This window comes from Semicossyphus pulcher, unplaced genomic scaffold (genome assembly GCF_022749685.1).
Source record: "Semicossyphus pulcher isolate SPU_LCO1_2020_fin unplaced genomic scaffold, fSemPul1.0.p SCAF_7, whole genome shotgun sequence".
NCBI classification, from domain to species: domain Eukaryota; kingdom Metazoa; phylum Chordata; class Actinopteri; order Labriformes; family Labridae; genus Semicossyphus; species Semicossyphus pulcher.
In genome coordinates, this window is record NW_027211748.1 from 19451391 (window position 1) to 19474223 (window position 22833).

A 22833-nucleotide genomic window follows, 5' to 3' on the forward strand; every position below is an offset into this window, starting at 1 on the left:
AAACGGCCAGTTAAGGACATCTAGGAAAGCTGCAGCAGATGTTATCACAGGCCTGTACAGAATCAGATCCAAGAGACCTAACAATAAAGTGACTTCCTTTCCAAGAAATAATAGGAACTGGCCTTCCAGTTCCCATCGCTGTATTCCTGTGCTCATGTACTAAAATATAAAGTCTAAAGGAACTCTATTAAAGGAATTCATACATTGTCCTCTGGTCAAACATGTTTCATAGTGAGCTTGTTGTTGAGTTCTTACTATGTGGGCATATTGTAATATCTTTCATGACTATAACAATATGAAAACAACATATAGCATGTACTAAACCTCACATGTATCTTGTTCTGCTAAAGTGCTAAACCAAATTAACTCTACTTCCTTACTTTAGCCTACATGTCCAAAACACAAACCGTTTAGTTTAAGACTTTTATAGGAGCCTGGACAGACACTGGGACATGTATAAGAGCTTTTTGGGGACTCGATTTTTTTAGTTAAACCATCTGTTAGATTTAGGGATGCACCGATTGAGAAAATCTGGGTTTTTACCGAAGTTTAAAACAACAATTTTGCCGATGGCTCATGTAGATACTGATGTTTTTTTCAAGAACTGTAATTTTTGTAATTATTAATGCTCTCGTCTGCATAAGGGGCCAAAATTTACTTATTCAGGCCTTCCTCACACTCTTTGAGAACACACTCAAATTCCCAATGCATCTTTTTACTTCAACTTCTTTCACATGAAAAAAACCTTTTTTTCAGAAATATCAGCCTGAAAAGCCTCTTTAGCCCGTTTTAGAATCACCTGGTCATAGTACAAACATTTTTCAATGCTTACATAGCCTAACAATCTTTCTGAAAACATAAATACATTTATGTTACAATTAAATTTACTGCACAATTAAAGCAGTTAAATAATATAAACACCAGCTATCTATTCCGATGCATCGGTGCATCCCTAGTTATATTTAAACGTAGCTTTACTCAACTGTTTATAACACTATTCTTGGTTTTTAATCACCATAAACCATCGTTTTTCTAAGTACTAGATTTATGGTGGACTACCATGATCTATTTAATATGCCGAGGATTACTTTAAGACTTTTATAGGAGCCTGACACTGGGGCATGTAAAGAAACCTTTTGGGGATTAAATCTTTAAGATTTTTCAGTTAAACCATCTTTTATGTATAAATTAAAGCTGCAACTCAGGATTATTTTTATTATTGATTATTTATGTTTTATTTATTTCCTGTTTGGTCTATGAAAAGTCAGAACAAATATAAAGATGTCCTTCCCAAGTTCAGCTAAATCAAGCAAATATTCTTACATCTGGCAAGATAAAACCAGTTGACAATTTACCGATAATCATAGTACTCACTGAGTGTGTTTACATGTGCAATACTATTCTGATCATGATGAGGACTTTTTGAAGTATCCTGTTTATGTTGTTGGGCAGATAAACATCAAATTGGCCCTGTCCTGTTTGTTACAAATAAGAAGTAGTTTTCATATTCAGTAAATACTTCCAAAGCATCAAGACAATTTCTTGTATCATTTCGGGGCCTGTACCGCTTTACAGTTGGAAATGAAACCTAAACAATATGAGCGATATATAGTCAATGATTTCATCTTTTTTCCCCCAGACATTTAACAAAACCTATCCAGGTGTGTGAGTCGGACTATTCCTAAAATGATTATATTCTGGAGGATGTTTAAACATGACAAAACTTAAGCTATCGATGGATTCCAGCTCCAGCACAAGCTGAAAAAAAGGCAGCCAGTGTAGAATAAACAATACTTCCTCATGACTGTCTTCACTCAGCTAAACACCTGCAGCAAATACAAACACATAAAGTGACCCAGATTAGCTCGCATACGTTGCCTTGAAATGCTACACTATTTGAAAGGTGTCCACTTTCAGAGCAACACAAACCACCTCAGTCCTCTGGCGTGCAACAGGAGTCCTACTGGAGACCTGCAGGGTATAAAGTCCCGGAGGCCTCTTAAGAAAAACCAGAAGTGTGCCTGTGGCTCACCCTGAGGCTCCCGGGTGCACCAGGACACACAGCGCTGAAAATAATTGTGATTCTATAGCGGTGAAGCAAGCCGCCCAAACCATAATGACACAGTAACACAGGTCACACACACGCTGTACTGTATAGCTTTCAACAGAGGCTCAGGAAGGAATGTATGACACTTCCCTGTGTGAGTTCGTTAGGATGAGCCGTTTCTTCCTGTGTGTAATTACTGAGAGCTGTTTACTCAGGAAATTAAACTGCTAGCCATTTATTATATACAGTAACGAAGCATTATGCTGCTTAAAGTTAAGCAAATACATGTGGTATTAAGTGTGACACAAGACTGTCAAACTGAAAGTGAATTAGTTTGGTTTTTATTCTACATGTGTCATCACGGAGACGACACTTCAGCTCCTGTTCCTGATCAACACTTTCTCATTTGAATGTTGTGCATTGACCTTAAGAAAACTTGAATACTGGGCCATACATATACATTATTGTCATCTAAGTAAATATCTTCTTAAATGAATGTTAGCTATAGAGGAAAATTTGAAAAAGAGGGTCTTAAAGTCTCTCCATAAATGATGTAACTATCATTTATGGGATTCTTGTGATGTGATAAAATGTATGACCTAAGATTTATAATGCCTTGTAAAGACGGACACTATCATACCGATATGGGCCATAACTAAGATACCTATTATGATCAGATAAGTTTAGGTGTTATGTCATTATCACCACTTGCTCTAGACAATGCCAACCAACATTACAAGTTGCCAAAGTCCAGGGTGATGCTTGAAAATAGATTTTTTATGGCAGTCTGATCATAAAGCAGAAACAACCTTTATTTGAACTGATATTAAAACACTAAAGCAAGATTCTTTATATAAGACAAGCTGTAATTATAAAGTGTTTCGCAACAACAAATCAAATCCTATTTTTCACTTGTCCTACTTCACTTTGGTCAGCTATACAACACTATACTGTTCTAAACTGTACTCTATCATACTATTTTGTCTAGTTATCAGAGCAACCACAGCTCAATGCCCAAAAGCTATCAGGTTTCTATTAATATTTTCAATATCCAGCCATATTTAACTATGCTCTCTAACACTGTACTATACTAAACGCCACTATATTTAACTGTATTACATTAACGAAACCTTACTATAAAAGCCTCTTATGTATCTGTAGTGCCTAAACAGATGTCAAACTTTACTATACCATACTATACAATTTTCTTTTCAGAGCACACATGGTACGATATTTCACTGTATTAAACCAGAGCAAGAGAAAACATTTGACTGTTTCAACTACAAGCCAGTATACTACATTACACAACATTAAACTGTGCTATACTACAGTACACTGTACTGTACTACACTATACAGCATCCTACTGATGATACGACAGGCCACTTCCCTAAATTCTACTGTTTTATACTGCAGCCAACTATACTACACTATAGAACATTCTAACTGTATTATACTACAGGTCACTATACTACACTATAGAACATTCTACTGTATTATACTACAGGTCACTATACTACACTATAGAACATTCTAACTGTATTATACTACAGGTCACTACAGGTCACTATACTACACTATAGAACATTCTACTGTATTATACTACAGGTCACTATACTACACTATAGAACATTCTAACTGTATTATACTACAGGTCACTACAGGTCACTATACTACACTATAGAACATTCTACTGTATTATACTACAGGTCACTATACCACACTATAGAACATTCTACTGTATTATACTACAGGTCACTACAGGTCACTACACTACACTATAGAACATTCTACTGTATTATACTACAGGTCACTATACTACACTATAGAACATTCTAACTGTATTATACTACAGGTCACTACAGGTCACTATACTACACTACAGAACAGTCTACTGTATTATACTACAGGTCACTACAGGTCACTATACTACACTATAGAACATTGTACTGTATTGTACTACAGGTCACTATACTACACTATAGAACATTCTACTGTATTATACTACAGGTCACTATACTACACTATAGAACATTCTACTGTATTATACAACAGGTCACTTTACTACACTATAGAACAGTCTACTGTATTATACTACAGGTCACTTTACTACACTATAGAACATTCTACTGTATTATACTACAGGTCACTATACTACACTATAGAACATTCTACTGTATTATACTACAGGTCACTATACTACACTATAGAACAGTCTAACTGTATTATACTACAGGTCACTATACTACACTATAGAACATTCTACCGTATTATACTACAGGTCACTATACTACACTATAGAACATTCTACTGTATTATACTACAGGTCACTATACTACACTATAGAACAGTCTAACTGTATTATACTACAGGTCACTATACTACACTATAGAACATTCTACTGTATTATACTACAGGTCACTATACTAAACTATAGAACAGTCTAACTGTATTATACTACAGGTCACTATACTACACTATAGAACATTCTACTGTATTGTACTACAGGTCACTATACTACACTATAGAACATTCTACTGTATTATACAACAGGTCACTTTACTACACTATAGAACAGTCTACTGTATTGTACTACAGGTCACTATACTTCACTATAGAACATTCTACTGTATTATACTACAGGTCACTATACTACACTATAGAACATTCTACTGTATTATACAACAGGTCACTTTACTACACTATAGAACAGTCTACTGTATTGTACTACAGGTCACTATACTTCACTATAGAACATTCTACTGTATTATACTACAGGTCACTATACTTCACTATAGAACAGTCTACTGTATTATACTACAGGTCACTATACTACACTATAGAACATTCTACTGTATTATACAACAGGTCACTTTACTACACTATAGAACAGTCTACTGTATTATACTACAGGTCACTATACTACACTATAGAACATTCTACCGTATTATACTACAGGTCACTATACTACACTATAGAACAGTCTACTGTATTATACTACAGGTCACTATACTACACTATAGAACAGTCTAACTGTATTATACTACAGGTCACTATACTACACTATAGAACATTCTACTGTATTATACTACAGGTCACTTTACTAAACTATAGAACAGTCTTACTGTATTATACTACAGGTCACTATACTACACTATAGAACATTCTACTGTATTATACAACAGGTCACTTTACTAAACTATAGAACAGTCTAACTGTATTATACTACAGGTCACTATACTAAACTATAGAACATTCTACTGTATTATACAACAGGTCACTTTACTAAACTATAGAACAGTCTACTGTATTATACTACAGGTCACTATACTAAACTATAGAACATTCTACTGTATTATACAACAGGTCACTTTACTAAACTATAGAACAGTCTACTGTATTATACTACAGGTCACTATACTACACTATATAACATTCTACTGTATTGTACTACAGGTCACTATACTTCACTATAGAACATTCTACTGTATTGTACTACAGGTCAATATACTTCACTATAGAACATTCTACTGTATTATACTACAGGTCACTATACTACACTATAGAACATTCTACTGTATTATACTACAGGTCACTATACTAAACTATAGAACAGTCTACTGTATTGTACTACAGGTCACTATACTTCACTATTGAACATTCTACTGTATTATACTACAGGTCACTATACTACACTATAGAACATTCTACTGTATCATACCACAGGTCACTATACTACACTATAGAACATTCTACTGTATCATACCACAGGTCACTATACTATAATATTGAACATTCTATCCTATTATACTACAGGCCAATATTCAACAATCTTTTCTAGTTCACAGGCCACTTTACTCCATTATACCACAGGCTGATATACCACACTAAAGAACTTTCTACTGTATTATACTGCAGTCCACTACACTATAATAAAGAACACTATTCTATTATACTACAGGTCACTATACACCATTCTATTATACTATATGTCACTATACTGCACTATACAACATTCTATTCTATTATACTACAGGTCACTATGCTACACTATACACCATTCTATTCGTATTATACTACAGGTCACTATACTACATTCTACTGTAATATACTACAGGATAGTTGAATATATTATACAGCTTTGTACTGTACTACACCCCAGGCCACTCTACAACATTCGACTGCTCTATACCAGAGGTTACTTTACTATACTATAATCAGCAGTATTGTAAATACCTTACTGTAAACGTGCCACAGTTATTCAACAGCCTTTAACTAATCTGTAGTCCCTGAACAGAAGTCACATTACAGGCCACTGTACTACACTACACTATGCTGTAATGTAGTCATCTGTTGTTCCTGGACTGATGTCACACTCATATATAGGCAACTCTTCTGTGCTGTACTATTTTATACTATGATGGTTTCCAGAATAAACATCCCCCACAAGCCAACAGCCAGAAGCTTTCTCTGTATCCTAAAGCCTACTTAGGCTAATTGTATTTCACATTATACTATTCAAAACTATACTACTGGCCAGTACACAATACTCTTTTTTGAGTATGTGGTGTTGATTCAAGTCTCTGGACAGAGACACTCTCAAACTGTACTATACTATAGCACAGTTATACTCTCTATAAAACTATACAACACTGATATGTTGCAGGCCACTGAACCACACTTTACTATACTACAATACACGTGGTTTTAAAACAATTACTGTAAATATGTCTAAGTTTATAAAAGCCTCTTGTCATCTGTAGACCTACTCTATAATGTACTGTATGCTACTATGCTATACTATTGCATACTACAGTATATTACTTTTCAGAGTAGCCAAACGTTAAGTGGTATCTGTAAACCTGTGTATAAACAGGTGCTTTTGATAGGCTGCATTGTGTTTAATTGACTTTTGTAAATTGCTTATAACCCCAAATGTAAGAGTAAAATGACAGCAGGCCCAGTGAGTCTAAACGTCCATCTTCATCATTTGTCATTGACAGCCGCAGGGGGTAGTCTTCACAGCCAAGCCAGCAGATGTGGCAAAAGGCCTCGCCAGAGTAGTGACATAATTTCTGGAAAGGCCAGTACGTTTTCATTTCTAAGAATAAAACAGCTTCCTAGTCCGACAACAACAGAGAGGGACAGAACCTACCGAGCAGCAGCAGCCGATGCGTCTGTTTGTACTCCCGTTTGAGCTCCTTCAGCGCCCTGTCAATGTTCTTACTGACTTTCTTCGCCTCCTTCTCGGCCTCCTTCTCCTCCACCAGCAATTTGTCCCAGTTTTTCTGCTTTTGGGTGCTGGTCTTTTGAAGCAGCTGTAAGCGTCGGCCACGGTCCTTCCCTGTCCCCTTACCACTGCCTCCTCCCCCGCCGCCACCTCCGTTTTGTATGAGCACACCGTCGGTACCGGTGTCTCCACGGCGGTGCTCCCCGGCCGGGAGCCTGGCAGGGTCCCCGGGGCGCACCGGGCCGCCGCCGCCGCGTAGCGACGAAGTCTCCCCGCATCCCCCGGTGTCCTCCTGGCGAGCTCCCCCGGCGCGGGTCGGCACGGCGGCGTCCGGAGGCTGGTCCGAGTCCGAGGTAGCGTTGGAGATAGAGCCGCTCAGGTCCCCGAAGAGCCGGGGACGCAAACTGTAGCACAGCCCCATGTTGAAACCAATATTTGTCTGTGAATGTGATTTCTCATAAATTAAAATATCAAAAAAATCGCAGTTGCGCCACCAGCCCTAACGAGCCATCGTTACATTGGAGCTCCAGCGGTGCGATTTAAGTCCGAACGTGAGCCGAAAATGTGAATGAATTATGCTCCGACATTTGCTATATGTCATTTTGCATTTTCCCCAGTCAGCCTTCGCTTCGTAGTTAGTGGATCACCTGATCCTTTAGTGGACACTGCGGGTCCATCTTACCGTAAGTAACCAAAAGCACAACCTTGGAAAAAAACGCGACTATCCGCTGCGCAGTAGTGTTGTGACGTTCGTGAACGATCCGATTCTTTTTAACGGCTCTTTGATGCGAACCCACGGGAACCGAGTTGTAGGTAAGAGCCTTTCTTTTTATAGCTGTCGCCAAATTCCGCTGCCTGCCCTAGATCCACTCCCCTTTATGCCGAATTACCACAGCCAGCTTTTGTCAACTGCAACTCCGCCATACTAGGTCCCATGCAGCAGAATCATGTCACCAAGCCGCCACACCACAACATAGTGCCAACGGTGAGCAACATTATAACCCTCGGCTAAGTTTGTTGTTTTTTTATTGACATCTCTGTAGTCATACAGAGCTGTATCATAAATTATACGCAAATCAATAACGTTGATTAATTGTTCCTACATTATTTTGCTGTTTCCTTTTAAATTTTAAAAGTGCAGAATTTTAAATATGCGTGTTGACACAGGAGACTAAAGTGCAGGCACGTTCGCGAGTCCAGCCACTCTCTCACCTCGGATCTTATATCTCACCTTATATCTTTCAAACGGCTCTCGGAAAGTAACAGAGGCCTAAGATCCGGCTCCCTTCAAAGAGCCATAATTCCCAACACTACTGCGCAGACAGTCAACAATCTGACTGCACAGTTGTTAGGTGCAATGCACGGCACGTCACGTTACTACAGTATGGCCATTTCGAGAATGCTGGTCATGATTTTCATTCCTCGCATTTCATGCCTGCATGTCTAAAGACACTCAGTGCACTGGAGATAGTGAACCTGCTCTTTATTATCAGGAAGGAGACACACTGCTCTTTCGCTATATTTAAAGTCAATGATTTTGCCCTAAAAGAATTTCTTGATAGATTACATAATCTTTGAATTTCTATCATAGATTTTTAACTATATTTACACACATTATTATACTCGTTTAGGTTCATTTTGCGAGCTTATAATTACATCTAGACTGATTTACTCATATAGCCTACCTAGTACAAATGCTTATATTGTGATATTTTTTTAACTGATATTTTTTCTGGATGTACAGGAACTATTTTGACCCTAAAAGCAATCCCCATGTACCTCTAAAAATACACTCTCCAGATTGGGTTCTTGGGAACATTTCAGGGTTCCTTTGCCTTGGTCACAGGGGCACTTCCAGAAAAGCAAAACAAAGGATTAATTAATTTTGCAGTCAGTTTAATTCTAACTCTTACAATAAAACTACACACCAAAGTACAGTCTAAGATAATAACTGGATCCTCACCTTCACCATGACTGTTTTTGCAATTCCTCTAACTGCAATTAAGAATTCATTAATCTGGGTCCACTCTGGCAGGTATGATTACATAAGGTTCAGCTAAAGTTTGGTTCACCTGTGTTACAAAGGCCTGCCGTAGTCTGATGCAGTACTGAAGATGAACCACTAGATGGAGCAGTTGTACAAATTCTTCAAAGTCAGTGCAGTTGAGCCAGATGACCCACATACTATCTCTCAGGTAAGTGTATACATTTCTGTATGGTGCTTCTAAAACATAACATACATGTTGATGAAGTTAATATTATATTTATTATTTTATTATCATACTTTCAGCTGCATAATATTTGTGGTCTTTTACAGTCGTGTAAAAATATATAAAAATCAAGAATGATTTTTATGTAATTTTATTTTGTAGGTCTCTTCGTTGCCCAGCAGACAGGAAGTCGCTCTTACAAACTGACACCTCTCCACAGCATCACTGTGTTATCTTCATCAGAAATGTTTCCTACGGTAGATAAACTTTACTCAAGTGTTACTTGTGTTATGTAAGATATAGTTTACGCTTAATTACACCTGCCTGTTTAATTGTATGTGTGAAAATGTGGTCTGCAAGGGCAGGTATGATGAGCTTATTTTGCTTACTAGCTTACTGTATTTGCCTGTAGTAACAGGTTAACTTGTTGTCTGCTAACTGGCTAATGAAGGCTAAATGTTATGATGAAGTTGTCAGAAAACGTTGTGAAATGGCCAGACAGCGTAAAAGTGAGTGTAAAAGATCAATTCAGCATGAACATGTTTAAGTTTTTGTCGATAATACTTAACGTCCAAAACGTGTTTAAAGAAAGGAGAATCTGTACTGAAAAGTGTATAATATTAATTTATTTCAGTGTAAGTAATATTTGCAATACTACAGTTTAGAGATAAATGATTTTGTGTGGAAGCTGCAGAAGTCTGTAGATTTTGTCCTCCAGGATGGTGAATTTGACGGAATCTTTTACATTATGCTCCCCGCCATCCATTATTTACTGATAGATTTTTTGTGTCTCCAGATCTTCCTGTTGGGCTCTATATATCTAGTATTGGGCTCTCTTACTGACTGCACGGCACGGCACCACATGCTTTTAAGTGTAGTTGCGCAATACTGCCACAAGGGGTCAGCCAGCCACTAGCAAATTAAATGTATTTTTTATTAAACCGGCTGAATTTATTATTTTTCAGCAACAGATACGAATTTTGAAACTAAAAACATCGTTCATCTTAATATTGTAAAAATGCGTTGTGTAATAAAATATATATATTTTGTATATATATATTTCTTCTTGTTTTTTTTCTTTTCATTGACCCCCTCCTATAAACACACTTATTATAAATTACTTTGAACAGAACCCGACTATAATAGAAACCGCACAGAGGGCATGTTTGTGAACTTACAGTATGTGGAGTACAAATCAGATTTATTTGGTCAAAAATATGTACAGACACAGTAAAAGTTATATTTTACATATTTTCAAGATTGATGTGGTCTCTTTAGCATCCCAAAGATGATCCTCATCAGCACCAGTCCACTGAAAGAAAATATAAAGAAACATTTATAGGATATAGTTGAAAAAAGATCAAAAAGCACATTCATTTCTGTGTGTCTACATGAAACAGTTTTGGTGGTATTACCTTGCTAAAGTCATTAAACCAGCGGGCATGAACTTCCAGGAGTTGACAAATCTTAGTCCCATCACCACAGCCAGAGTTCCCGAGGTGCCTGCATTGTATTATTGGAGAGAAACAGTTGTTGTCATGTGTTTGTGAACGCAGCAGTTGGACTGTATAAGGTACTAAACTTGCTCACCTAATGAAAGCCAGACATTCCTTGGATTTTGAGATGCCAGATATGCACCAACTGCAGCAAGAAGGCCAAACAGGAGCCCTGCAACCAGAGAGGTGATGCTGCCTACAGAGGAAATGAAATAAGTTGTTTATTTATTTTTTTCATCGCAGAAATGAATGACCAACATTTATATATTATATCTTATGGGTGATCTGCATTCTTATCTTTTCAGGCTATTGCCGGTGCATAAACTGGTACATCTACCTGCCCTGTAATGAACTTTACCAAGTATGACAGTTTGATGCCATGTAGAGTATATAAGGTAAAGTTGCACTTGCGCTTTGATTCTTTAGGGACCAAAACCTTTTGCAAATGCGTATATCTGTTGTCAACTTCAAAACCAACAACTGTGAAAAATAAAGTTGATATATTCAGGTACTGTACTGTGCATTTCTATTTAATCTTCCTACTTCAGTTCATTGCAGAGATACATAAAGTACCTTTAACTGCTTATTTTGAAGTTTTAGTAAATAAATACTTTTTATATTAAGATTTTGCCAATAAAACATGATAAGAGTTAATAAAGCAATTTGCTATTAAACTAAGCAGTAGTATATCTAAAATTGGCCCCACAGTGACAATGTAAAAAAAAAATGAATAGCATCCAATTATATCATTTATTAATAATATAAAACCCTGAGAGACATGTCTGCAGTACTAATTTACTTGTAATACTTTTGTACTTTCACCTGTAAAATAACATTTTTAGATTTTACATACGTTAAAACTTATTCCAACCACTAAAACATATACAAACCCTCCTGGTTCCTGAGGGTAAAAATCTTAGCTTATCCTTAAATATAAAAACGCACAACACAAGCTCTCCTAAAATATGATATGAGCCTACACGTACATCATGACAAAAAAATACAATAACCTTAAGCTACCAGCTTTCAGCCCTGTCACCTGTGGGAATTTCATCAACCAATTTTAAAGAAAGAGTAACTGCCATCTACAACTGTCTCTGTCTAAATGAAAGTCTCCTACCTGCTTTCAGGTAACCCATGATTCCTCCTGCTGACACCAGAGCAGCATAGGTGAATCCAATCCAGTCCACAGCCATGTTCAGAAACCACGAACTTCCTCCTTCAAGACGCTTTATTATGAGGAATATTCGACTTTCCACAACAAAAATTAAAAGATAGCGACAAAGTACTGCAAATAGTTTAACTATGAAGTTATCACACCAAACCGGATTCAAATAATCAAAACCTATTGCATTCCTTCACTTTTAAAAGAACTTTAAGCTCGCACTGGTTTAGCACCTAGCAACCCCCGAACGTTACCTTTATTATTTTACTTCCGGTGTCATGTAGCTCCATTTCAAAATAAAAGTATTTAACCACCAAATCCCTGTGGTTACCATGAGTAAATGCATTTTCTACCCAAAATAAAAAGCAGTCCATGGATTATAAAACATTTTTATTGTGTCCCATCTCACTTTCATCTGTCTTTTTTTCTTTCCAGCTTTAGGAACAAATATATTTGGAAAATCTCTACTTAAAAGTGGTACTTTCTCGCCTCCCTGTGGCAGCCAAAAAAAGCATATGTGACCAGATAAGTCAGTACATAAAACAGTCCATGAATAATATAACATATTTTATTATTTTAAATCTCATTTTCCACCACCCTTTTTCTTCTTTTTTGGTTTGCTCTCATCTTCTAGGATGACTTCTTCTGTTGCAATACGGACTCTCTTCGTCTTTGAAAGCTCCAGAGCGAGTTCTGTAGACAAAAACAAAAATTTTTTTACATGGACGCAGAAAAAGTGGAATATGAAGCAGCTCTGCATTTATTATATCTAGAAAAGTGAAATCACCTACAGTGCATCCGTTAACATGAAAATTACCATGAAAGATGAGGATGAATAAATGAGTGCTTTTCAGGAAAACTACCTTCAGATGTAGTTGCCTCAGCTGCTGGTTCCTCGGTGGTCTGCGGCACTGATGAAGGTTTCCACACTGCAAGGCAGGTCAGTCTGGCTGTTGTGTTCACTTCCCCAAGGAGAGTGGGAGACTCCAGCTCCTGTTGGAGTACATTGCTAAATCAACAGCAGCTCGGCAGGTAACCACAGTGCCACTTAACTTTGTCTTTCCATAAAAACATTTGTATATAACTTTGAAATATAAATTAAGTAACATATTCTTTTAAAAAAGCCTTCTCTTACAAGAATAAAGACCTATATATTCTGCTTTGCAAAGTAGACATATAACAATACACTGTTGATAGAAATGTCCATGTTTTAGGAATTTGGTTGAAGTTACAGGTATATCTTTGAATGTTCATAAACACATGCCTCTTTGAGGAAGAGTTTCCACATTTTGATGAATCCGTCGTTTGAAGCTGTCACCAGCACGCAGTAATCCTCCAAAAGGAAACAGTCAACCGCTTTGACTCTGAAATGACAAAAGGATATAGGTCAGTTCACTTACATCTCACCACTATGACATGAAAAGTAAAATGAACATTAATCTCCACGATGAATATATTTTGGTACATGTTTTTAATAGTTATTAAAAATTACACATTTCATTCTTCTGACTATCACAAATGTATTTTAAGAAATGCAGACATACATGGTGGTGGATCAGTGAGGTAAAAAACTATTAATGTACCTTGTTTCATGAGCCTTAAACTCACACACGCATTTCTCTTTTCCTGTGTCACATAACCTCACAATTTCATCGTCTCCTGCAACGGCCAGGATGGAGTTCTGAAAAACAAACAGGATTACAACAGCCTTTTACATTTAATCTATTTTTTCTGATTACTGTCAAATAGTGGTGTAACAGCATCTCAATCACAGCAATCTGTAGTCACACATAAGCGTCATTTAAGTGCAAATTTCTCATTCATTGTCAATTGACTCACATTTATGAACTTAACAGATGAGATCCTCTTTGGGTTTGTGATTGTTCCCGTCACAGAGGCTGTCTGCAGGTCGTAGATGTCCACTTTGTCATTCACAACGACCACATATTTATCCCCATCTGGAGACCATCTGACAATGTGTGCATCTGTTAAACATGTAGAGAGAAAAGTCATTTCAAACATACCAACAACGCTACCAGTCCACTAATCTGCTTCACGATCCAGGAGGAGTCTTACTTTGTTTTATGTTTTTGATGAAGGCTGATCTTCCATTAATAAGATTCCATGTTCTAAAAGGATAAAACGATAAAAGTAATTTAGACTACAAATGTAATTAATTATCAAAGACTTTCGTGCAGAGCTTTGAAATGTACCTGAGAGTTTTATCTGTCCCAACTGTGAGTGCAAGTTTCCCAGACGGATGGACGGACAGCGATGTGACATGGCCTCTGAGGAAAACAAAAGGAATAGGCAAATTACTTTGACTCACCTCTTTCAAAAAATACAACAAGCTCAACCATCTCAGCACCTCTCTCTGTGAGCTTACTTGTGAGCTTTGATGGATTTCAGACACTCCCATTTCTTCGTGCTCCACACACACACAAGTCCATCCTCTCCCCCGCTCAGTAAATGAGACGTCCCATAAAACTCCAGGGATGTAATGGTACCTGAGTGACAATCAGGAAAAGTAAAGAGTTCAATTATTTGATTGAATTTTATTTGTCTTGTTCCAACATCAGAGAAAATGGATAACATTTTTAAAGCTGCCTGGATAAATTTACTGTCATGTACTTGTATTGTAATGTACAAGATCTACCTGAGACACTCACCATCATGATGCAGCAGAGCTCCGTGTTCGATTTTCTTCTTCATGTCGTACAGCTGTATGGTCTCATCTTTGCTTCCTGTGACAACAAACCTCTCACTGGCTGCCACAGCTGATATGGATGCTGTGTGGGCGTGATGTGTGAAATCTGCCTTGGCTGTCCACTCCTGCAGACAATCAAAAATACATGCTAATAAATTAACTGTTGGAAATGTGATAGATTATGAAATATTAGAGGGTGACAGGTTTCGGAAAAGAAGTCACCAAATGAATTAAAAAAAACACGATCTGCCCAATATTAATCATTCCTCTATAAAACATTACAGGTCTAATAATGGTAGAGAAGACACATTTTGTCACCCTATAAGGCGATCCATCAATCCCAGTGACAGTTCGTTTAGTTTGAAGTGCGAGAGAACAGTATACACAAGGCACATAAGTCTTTGATCATTATAATTATATACTGTACTTTAAAAAACACTCATACTTACTTTCTCATCAGTGTTCACTCGGTAACCAACCGTGATTTGCTCGTAGCTCCCAGCAATCAGCTCCAGTACAGCTGCCATGCTTGAGGCTTCAGAGGGTAAAGCTAACAGGCTAGTTAGCCTTCTTGCTTAAATTGCAGCGTTTGTGCAGTTATTCTAAAGCCTGTTAAAGCAAAGACATAAACGAGCATCCAGACAGAAAAATAGCACAAAGGACGAGGTGAAACTATTTAAACAGAACTATCTATCAATATTTTTTGCCAGACCCACTTCCAATTCCAAAACAACGTGTGCAGCTGCTGCGCTTGCGCGATAATCCACTTCCTTCCCTTTGGTGGGTAGTTGTTTCAAAATAAAAGCCAGTGTCGTAAAAGATTTCGAGCGTTTATGCACTCGTGTATGTATTATTTTGATGTAGCAATGCAATGCAAATGCATTGATTTCCATACATTTCATGATGTGTGCATCCCTTACAATTCTCGAAATGAAATACCTTAAAATCGATGTTACCTTTTTTTCCACATCCAAGAAGACCTTCAAGTTTTATACTGTAAGCTTTTTGCTCACCAATATCCTGCATCTGTACAGTTTTTAATTACACCTGTTGTACATATTTTGTATACAAACGTTTTGTTTTTTATATATTAATTCTTATTGCCTATTTTTTTTATTTATTCCATTTAAGTCTTTTACTTGTTTTAATTCTAGTTCTGTGTTAATTGTTGCACCAAAACACCAAAACAAATTCCTTGTATGTGTAAACCATGGACTGTAGAAAGTCATTGGTGAAAAACTACTTGGCATTCTGATTCTGATTCAGTGAAACCATATATTATTAGCTGTTTCTTGCATTTAACCTAATTTCTATTGTAAATCTATTTACAAAATCCTGTTCTATATAAATCCCATGATGAAGAAATTACAATCTTAAGCAATAAGACAAAACACTAATTGAAATAAAGTATAAAGTATACTCTCGAATAAATAGTTACCCTCTATGAAAAGCACACTTTACTTACAGTGAGCCCACTGTACATTATTAATATAACCACAGGATGGGCTCCGCCCATCTAATGAAGGAGAAGAGGGGGGTGCAGCTGTTTTCTTGTTTTCTGATTGGCTGGTTCTCATGGTGACGTCATGATTGACGCCTCAGACAACTGTCTGCATGAAACGGTAGTTTTGTCAGGGGGAGTAAAAAGTCAGTCAAGTTTTTCTATCAAACGGAATCATGTCAAGGAGGTAAGTCTTAGATGACAATTAGAAGAGATACACTACAAGTACTTAAACTTTAAAAGTTTACTTCTTGTTTGCATGTATAGCAAGGACATTTTGAGTTACTTTTCGACCCTTTTTTAACTTTTTCATTCAAGTTCCCTTTTTTATGTACATGATACTTTTCGGGGTACTTTTGATGGTTTTGTCGAGAAAAAGTTAAAGTATGTTTTCCTGTTCCCAAATAAAACCCAAACTGTCCTGTGTCAGACCACAGCTGTTCTCAGTGGAGATCACAGGTTTGTACAGTGTTTGGTTGTTTAGAGTGAGGGCTGTTGTTTGTATTCGGTGTGTGCTGCAGGGTCTGCTAGTGATTAGTGATTATACAACAGAACAGATGGGATGTAGTTGACTTGAAACAGGCTCTCATTCTGCAGTAGTAGTCTGTCGCTGTTCTTCCTTGTGATACTCATAACTGTACCATTACTAAATTAAGAACAGAGAAGTTTCTGTATCAGTGTGCATCCTTTCCTGTCACTTGCTTCTTACTCAACTTTTTTTCCCCCAATGTGACAAATACAGAATCTGCTCTGTATGACAGGAAGGGTGCGGCTGTTATTGTGATTTTTGACACTTAAGGTATTAAAGATAATGCACAGTAAAGATGAGTGAGCAGATACAAAGGTTTTAAACTGATTAAAGAAACCTAACATGGTCTCAACTTTATACCCTGCAGCATATGTATTTGGAAAAAGTTTGTGGGCCCATGAAACAGCATCTAGATAGCATGCTTTTGGTCTCTCTCATGTTACAACCTACATTTAGAGCTGTGTAACTTAAGGATGGAGGTGGAGTCAAACTATGGAGCTCTACTACACTGTCGGTGTTGTTCTCCCAGCATTGTTTTGTCTAACAAAAGGTCCCATGGTACAAAAATTATAAAACGACAGCAGGCCTCCAGCTGCTGCGCGGGCTTCAGACAAGACAAACGCAAGTTAAAACAGAGTAAAAGAAATGCAACATTCACTAGATTCTAATGCAGGACTCATTATTTTTGCATTAATATACTTTTAATTAACACTTTAAATAAATCTACTATTTAATAATTCAAAACATGGAAATGTTTTGTGCAAAATGTGCAAGTTGACGCCCAAAATTGGTAGTATTCAACACATTTTTAAGTTGTTTAGACAAGACAGGCGTTAAACTCTGAGATTAGATTGTGGCTGCATTTGTTTGAAATTGGAGTTTTGCACAAACCACAAAAAACAACATTATTGATCTTTCTCACTAGCGGTGGTAGCCTTGGAAATACAGCACTCTGTTATTAATTTGCAGAGATTTTGAGGTTTCTGTCACCTCAAAAGTATATAAAGCATGGAAAAGGAAGGGGGAAACCATTCTATTACGATCAATCCTCCTATAAAGTATCTATTTTGCAGAATTGTTACAGTAAACAATCGATAATTTATGAATTACAAAGCTTTATTGTCAATATGTTAATGTGCAAAAGAACAGTACAATTACATTGCAATGGCACTCCCTCAGTCAAACCTAAAAATATCATCAGAATTTACATAATTTAAGACATTGAAACAAGATCAGTAAGAGCCTCAAAATGCAATGTAATGAGTTGTGCAAATAAGCTTTAGACAGCAATAATTCTATATGTAAACAACTATAAGGCACATGAGCATATTGCATGCAGGGTGGTTATACAGTTCCAGTGTGAATGTGTGTGTGGTGGAGACCCAGAATAAACAAGTAACATGTTGAAAGCTGTTATGTACTGACCTACTGGATGAGTTTCTTAAATAAGAGTTGGCGGTTTGATATATTCAAGTAACTTCCTGCACTGTTATCTGAGTGAATCAAACACGTTCCCATAAAAGGAAACCAGGATGAGTGGGAGGTTTCCTGAATGGCACTGTCACGTGTTTGATTGGTTTAACTGCTGAATTAATCATTGATGGTAACTAAGAGGGACTCCAAACGCCAAACTCATAATTTCTCTGCTGGTGGAGAAGATCCTGCAGGTCAGTCGAGGAGAAAATAAAAGTGCCGCAAAGTCAGATGAAGGTTGTCAAACATTTAATTTCTACAAACACGTCACAGTAGGGAAAGCACAGGTGTAAATAATAAAACTGATTATGGATGAATTGCATTAAGCTGCTTTTGTTTCAGGGTCCTTGTGTTGTGCTTGCTGGCTCACTGTCGTGGCGTACTGGAATGAAGAACAGAGCTGTTGTAAAAGTTATAAGAAACAGCTGTGCTTTTCCTGCTGTAAAAAGTCTGAATGTCTGCTCATACTCTCTGAATTCTCCCTCTAAAAATAGAAAATCCTCTTGGAAGTCTTTTATTAGTTTGAGGAGAAAGCATTTCTGTTTTCTTCATAATTTAATGCATTTGTCTTTTATGTATTCTCACAGTCAAAAGGCCGACCGCGAGCTCACTGAGGTGCTCAACCAACTCTGGAGCCTGGACACCAACCGTCTCAAACCAGGGACTGATTACATCATTTCCCTCCAGGTCGGGCATATAAGTCTGTAAACATTGCAATGCAAAACATCCTGTCGGAGATATATTTAAAACATGCAAACCTCATCACTAGCACCTCTCTATGGTGTTAGCTAGAAGATTAGTCTGCTTTCTTCACCAATACGTATACTATTATGATTGTACAAGCAGGGTAACTGTAAACCAGGGAAGGACTCAAATGCAGACGACTGAGGCAGAGCTCAATGCAGGAACATTATTTCATTAAACAAAATATCTTACAGGATGTTGAGGCTGGCTAGGGTCAAAACAAAGAAGCAGTCCAACACAGGCAAGGAGGTCAAGTAAGGAGCAGGCAGGAATCCAAAACTCCAGACATGGAGAACCAACCACCAACCACTGTCTGCTAAGCTATAATGCTTTTCTGCATGTGCTGCAGACTGGGCTTCGAGTATTTTAAACCATAGAGCCCAACTATACTCTGCTACACAAACTACGTGATGCCATTATTTTTAAGTCACCCCAAACAATGTCTTCTACATTAAATCTTTCATTAAAGGAGATTCATACAGGTGCATATTGGAAGATTTATACTATATATTTGTAATAGGCCTGTAGTGGCCTGATAATTACTGCAGATAGATATGTTGGCCGGGCTATCGAGAAGACGGGTTTATACGGGGATTCAATGGCTAATGATGGAATGTACATTATATATTATTTTACAAAATGATGTATATTGTACTTTTCCAATAAGTGCAGTTGGTCATAAAATGACCTTTGCTTTTATGTTAAGCTAAAAGCTGTCTCTGTCTCTGTATCTGTTTCAGGGGAGGGCGGGTTATGTGGCTCAGGGCAGCAACTATGCCAGAGACAGGGCCCGGGCTCCGCTCTTCACATACGTCAACGAAGATAAAGTCAAGAGCATCGAGACATATGCACGTAAGTAGAAGTCTGCTGCACTTCTTTTATGCTAGAAGCACCACCATTTTCACAAATATTTTTTTTTACAGATTTCATCAACTTGCTGGACAACTATGAGACGTCCACAGGTGTATCAGAGACAGTAACGTCAGAGGAGCTGCAGGAGAACCGGCTCTTTATCGACTCTATGATGGAGACCGAGGTCATGAAGGTGCAGTACCCTTTAGAGAGGGAGATATCTCTTTAACACATCTGTCGTCACAAACAAACACAAACGGATCCCACACAGCAGCTGTTTACACTACTGGTTACCTCCCGAAGTGTAGACAGACTTTCAGCCGGTTGTTTACTGACGAGTTTAAGGACAGTTTGAAGGTAAAGTAAAGGTTAGCTCCGATTAAAGAAGCCATTATTAACTGATGAATATTCAGTGTTATACAGTGAGATACAGCGTGTCTATTTGTTTAGAAGCCATTCAGTAACTTCTCTTTTTCACATTACACTTTCTGTCTGCTCTGCATCCACACAAATCAATCTGTAGCCTCTGTCATTCAGTTGTAGATGTTTAAATATCCATAGTCAATCATCCATGTTGCTTAAAAGTCAGTTATAGACAATGGAAATGTCTGCGAAGGTTCTCAGTCATCCAGGTAATTCTAAGCTTAATCCAAAAGGCAACTGGACGTGAAATTCAACCAAACCCAGTTTCCTTTTGGATTAAGCTTAGAATAGACAACGGAAACATTCTTTAACATTTTTAGTATTTTCAACATCAAAACTTAACTTTTATTCTGAACTGGAAAACTTATAAAGCCTGAAAAATTATCTGTATGCACTACATTGTTCATCTATACAATACTGCATGTTTTCTTAGTGTGCTCACAAGTATCTGGTTGGGAAGAGGCAGTCTCCATCAGACCCTGGGCAGTTCAAGAGACAGCTGTATGACATCTGGTTCCGCCTCTACCACAGAGACAGGAGCGGAGGGTGAGTTTAATACCAGCAGGGGGCGCAACCGTAATGTCTCAATAGAAGGCGCAGAGGTTTTGTCATCTAATAAACAACTCATTAAAGTTCTATGTTTTACACAATGATAACTGTGTAATGTTATACAGTTTTGAGAAAGGTCAAATATAAAAATAATATTTTATAATAATAGATTTTTAAGGAAAAAATAAAAAACTCCAATTACTAGTGTTTTTTCTGAACCTTTAAACCGTCTTTATGAGTAACTTGGCTGTAAAAGGGCAGTAATGGAAATGCAAATGCAAATTTGGTTTGTTTTATGGAATAAAAGCTTTCAATCATTGTAGGTCATGTTACTTTACAACTTCCTTTTTCCTCTCGGCAGCAATGCAAACACATTAGATAAAAGGATATAAAGGTCTAAAGGGACATTATCCAAGGATGTATAATGGCCGACATAGAGACTTTAGAAACCCACTGTATCTTTGAACATGTTGTCTTTTGTCACAAAAGCGAGGATTCCTGTGGATTTGAACACGTGTTTGTGGGAGAAACCAAGTACGGCCGGGAGATCATGGGTCTTCACAACTGGATCCAGTTCTACCTGCAGGAAAAACACGACCATGTTGACTACAAAGGCTACAAAGCAAGAGACAACAAAGATTCAGTAAGAAAATACTGAGTCACCTTTTGATTAGTATCTTATTGTAAAGTTAATAAATATACAGAAAGTTCCTTCTTGAAACTCTTTCTTAAATATCTTACAGCCTGACGAGGATGACCACGTCCTGAACCTGCAGTTCAGTTGGAAAGGTTTGGTGAAGCCGCTTGGAGGCTCCTTCATCGGCGTCAGTCCAGAGTTTGAAGTGGCCCTCTTCACCATCATCTTCCTCATGTCGACCGAGAAGATGACGTCTGTGGTGGTGAAAGTGGACGAGTACGTGCTGGAGCTGGTTGTCTATCGGCACGGGCGATCCATCGGCACTTCCTTCCCCAAACTGCTCAGCAGCAACAACAGGGATTTGTAATGTTACACCACCCGTGCTGCCAGCTGATATACAGAATTACATTAACAATTTATGTTACACTTGATATCATTCCTGCATATATAAACCTTTAACAAACCTGGATCTGATTATTTTTGCACTAAACGTAAGGCTTCAACTATGTTGACTTTTTTGCCTGAACCTTCTGATCTGGAGTGACATAATAAATGGAGTATAACCTGTTATTAATCATTCATCTGTCCCATATTGTAAACTACTATTGAATAAATAAATAAAATCTATTTACAAAATAGTGTTGGCATTTGTTTCTTTGCTATTAGTGAAATAAGGATAGTTTAAAAGATTTAGACAGATAAAACCCATAAGCAGCTTAGTTGGACTGTGTTAAATGTCTCGCAGATATACATTTGTGCACTCCTTGCCCTGGTTATGCTCTGATAGGTTGAGGTTAGGCTGAAATGAAAGTGAAAATTACAATTTTTTAGTTTTTTTTACTTTAAGATTCTGGTTACATGATAGTTCAGCATACAAAAAACTATTTGGCTTCCTAAATAGCACTATCAACTGACACATTAGGCAACAACTGACAAATGATAATTGGAAGCACTTTTTTCTCAAAGTCTGACTTTTAAAAAAGTAAGAAAGAAGAAAATAATATAGTATGTTGCAGTAGTAAAGTTGTATTTTGAGATATTGTAATAGCTTTTTTATTCTCTGAAAAGCGACTAACTTTTTTGATACACATTTGAAATGACTGTTCTTAGAATTGTCAATAATAATTTCTGCAGTCAATAACACGAATCCAAAAGATATATAAGTAATATTTAAAAACTTAATTGACTTTTAAGTACTCATATTGTACACTTATGCTCACAGTTTGACATCTATATAACAAACCAGACTGATGAGAGTTTTTTGCAGAGTC

The 22833-nt window shown here is 37.3% G+C and overlaps 4 protein-coding genes across 4 annotated transcripts in view; 1 reads left to right on the forward strand and 3 right to left on the reverse strand.

Annotated features, from left to right (window-relative positions):
• LOC138611408 (guanine nucleotide-binding protein G(olf) subunit alpha) overlaps positions 1 to 7949 on the reverse strand; it is a 58168-nt gene extending 50219 nt beyond the window's left edge. The window contains exon 1 of the mRNA XM_069684490.1: positions 7202 to 7949. Coding sequence (XP_069540591.1) covers positions 7202 to 7697 — 496 coding nt within the window. The 5' untranslated portion in view covers positions 7698 to 7949. The remainder of the gene's footprint in view (positions 1 to 7201) is intronic.
• Positions 7950 to 10680: 2731 nt separating this feature from the next.
• On the reverse strand, positions 10681 to 12382 carry LOC138611972 (transmembrane protein 14C-like). Its single transcript, XM_069685251.1, has 4 exons — positions 12103 to 12382; positions 11077 to 11178; positions 10902 to 10989; positions 10681 to 10798 (listed from the first exon to the last, which is right to left on the reverse strand). Exons 1-4 carry the CDS (start codon positions 12176 to 12178, stop codon positions 10741 to 10743), a joined length of 324 nt encoding a protein of 107 aa, XP_069541352.1. The 5' UTR covers positions 12179 to 12382; the 3' UTR covers positions 10681 to 10740.
• Positions 12383 to 12548: 166 nt separating this feature from the next.
• Positions 12549 to 15570, reverse strand: pak1ip1 (PAK1 interacting protein 1). The gene is made up of 10 exons (XM_069685218.1): positions 15304 to 15570; positions 14817 to 14979; positions 14534 to 14654; positions 14361 to 14435; positions 14224 to 14276; positions 13987 to 14132; positions 13731 to 13828; positions 13412 to 13511; positions 13011 to 13140; positions 12549 to 12840 (listed from the first exon to the last, which is right to left on the reverse strand). The coding sequence occupies exons 1-10, from the start codon at positions 15379 to 15381 to the stop codon at positions 12731 to 12733; spliced, it is 1074 nt and encodes a 357-aa protein (XP_069541319.1). The 5' UTR covers positions 15382 to 15570; the 3' UTR covers positions 12549 to 12730.
• Positions 15571 to 16489: 919 nt separating this feature from the next.
• On the forward strand, positions 16490 to 22198 carry LOC138611977 (uridylate-specific endoribonuclease C-like). Its single transcript, XM_069685257.1, has 7 exons — positions 16490 to 16542; positions 18945 to 19044; positions 19842 to 19953; positions 20025 to 20146; positions 20810 to 20922; positions 21415 to 21568; positions 21669 to 22198. Exons 1-7 carry the CDS (start codon positions 16532 to 16534, stop codon positions 21927 to 21929), a joined length of 873 nt encoding a protein of 290 aa, XP_069541358.1. The 5' UTR covers positions 16490 to 16531; the 3' UTR covers positions 21930 to 22198.
• Positions 22199 to 22833: the final 635 nt, after the last annotated feature.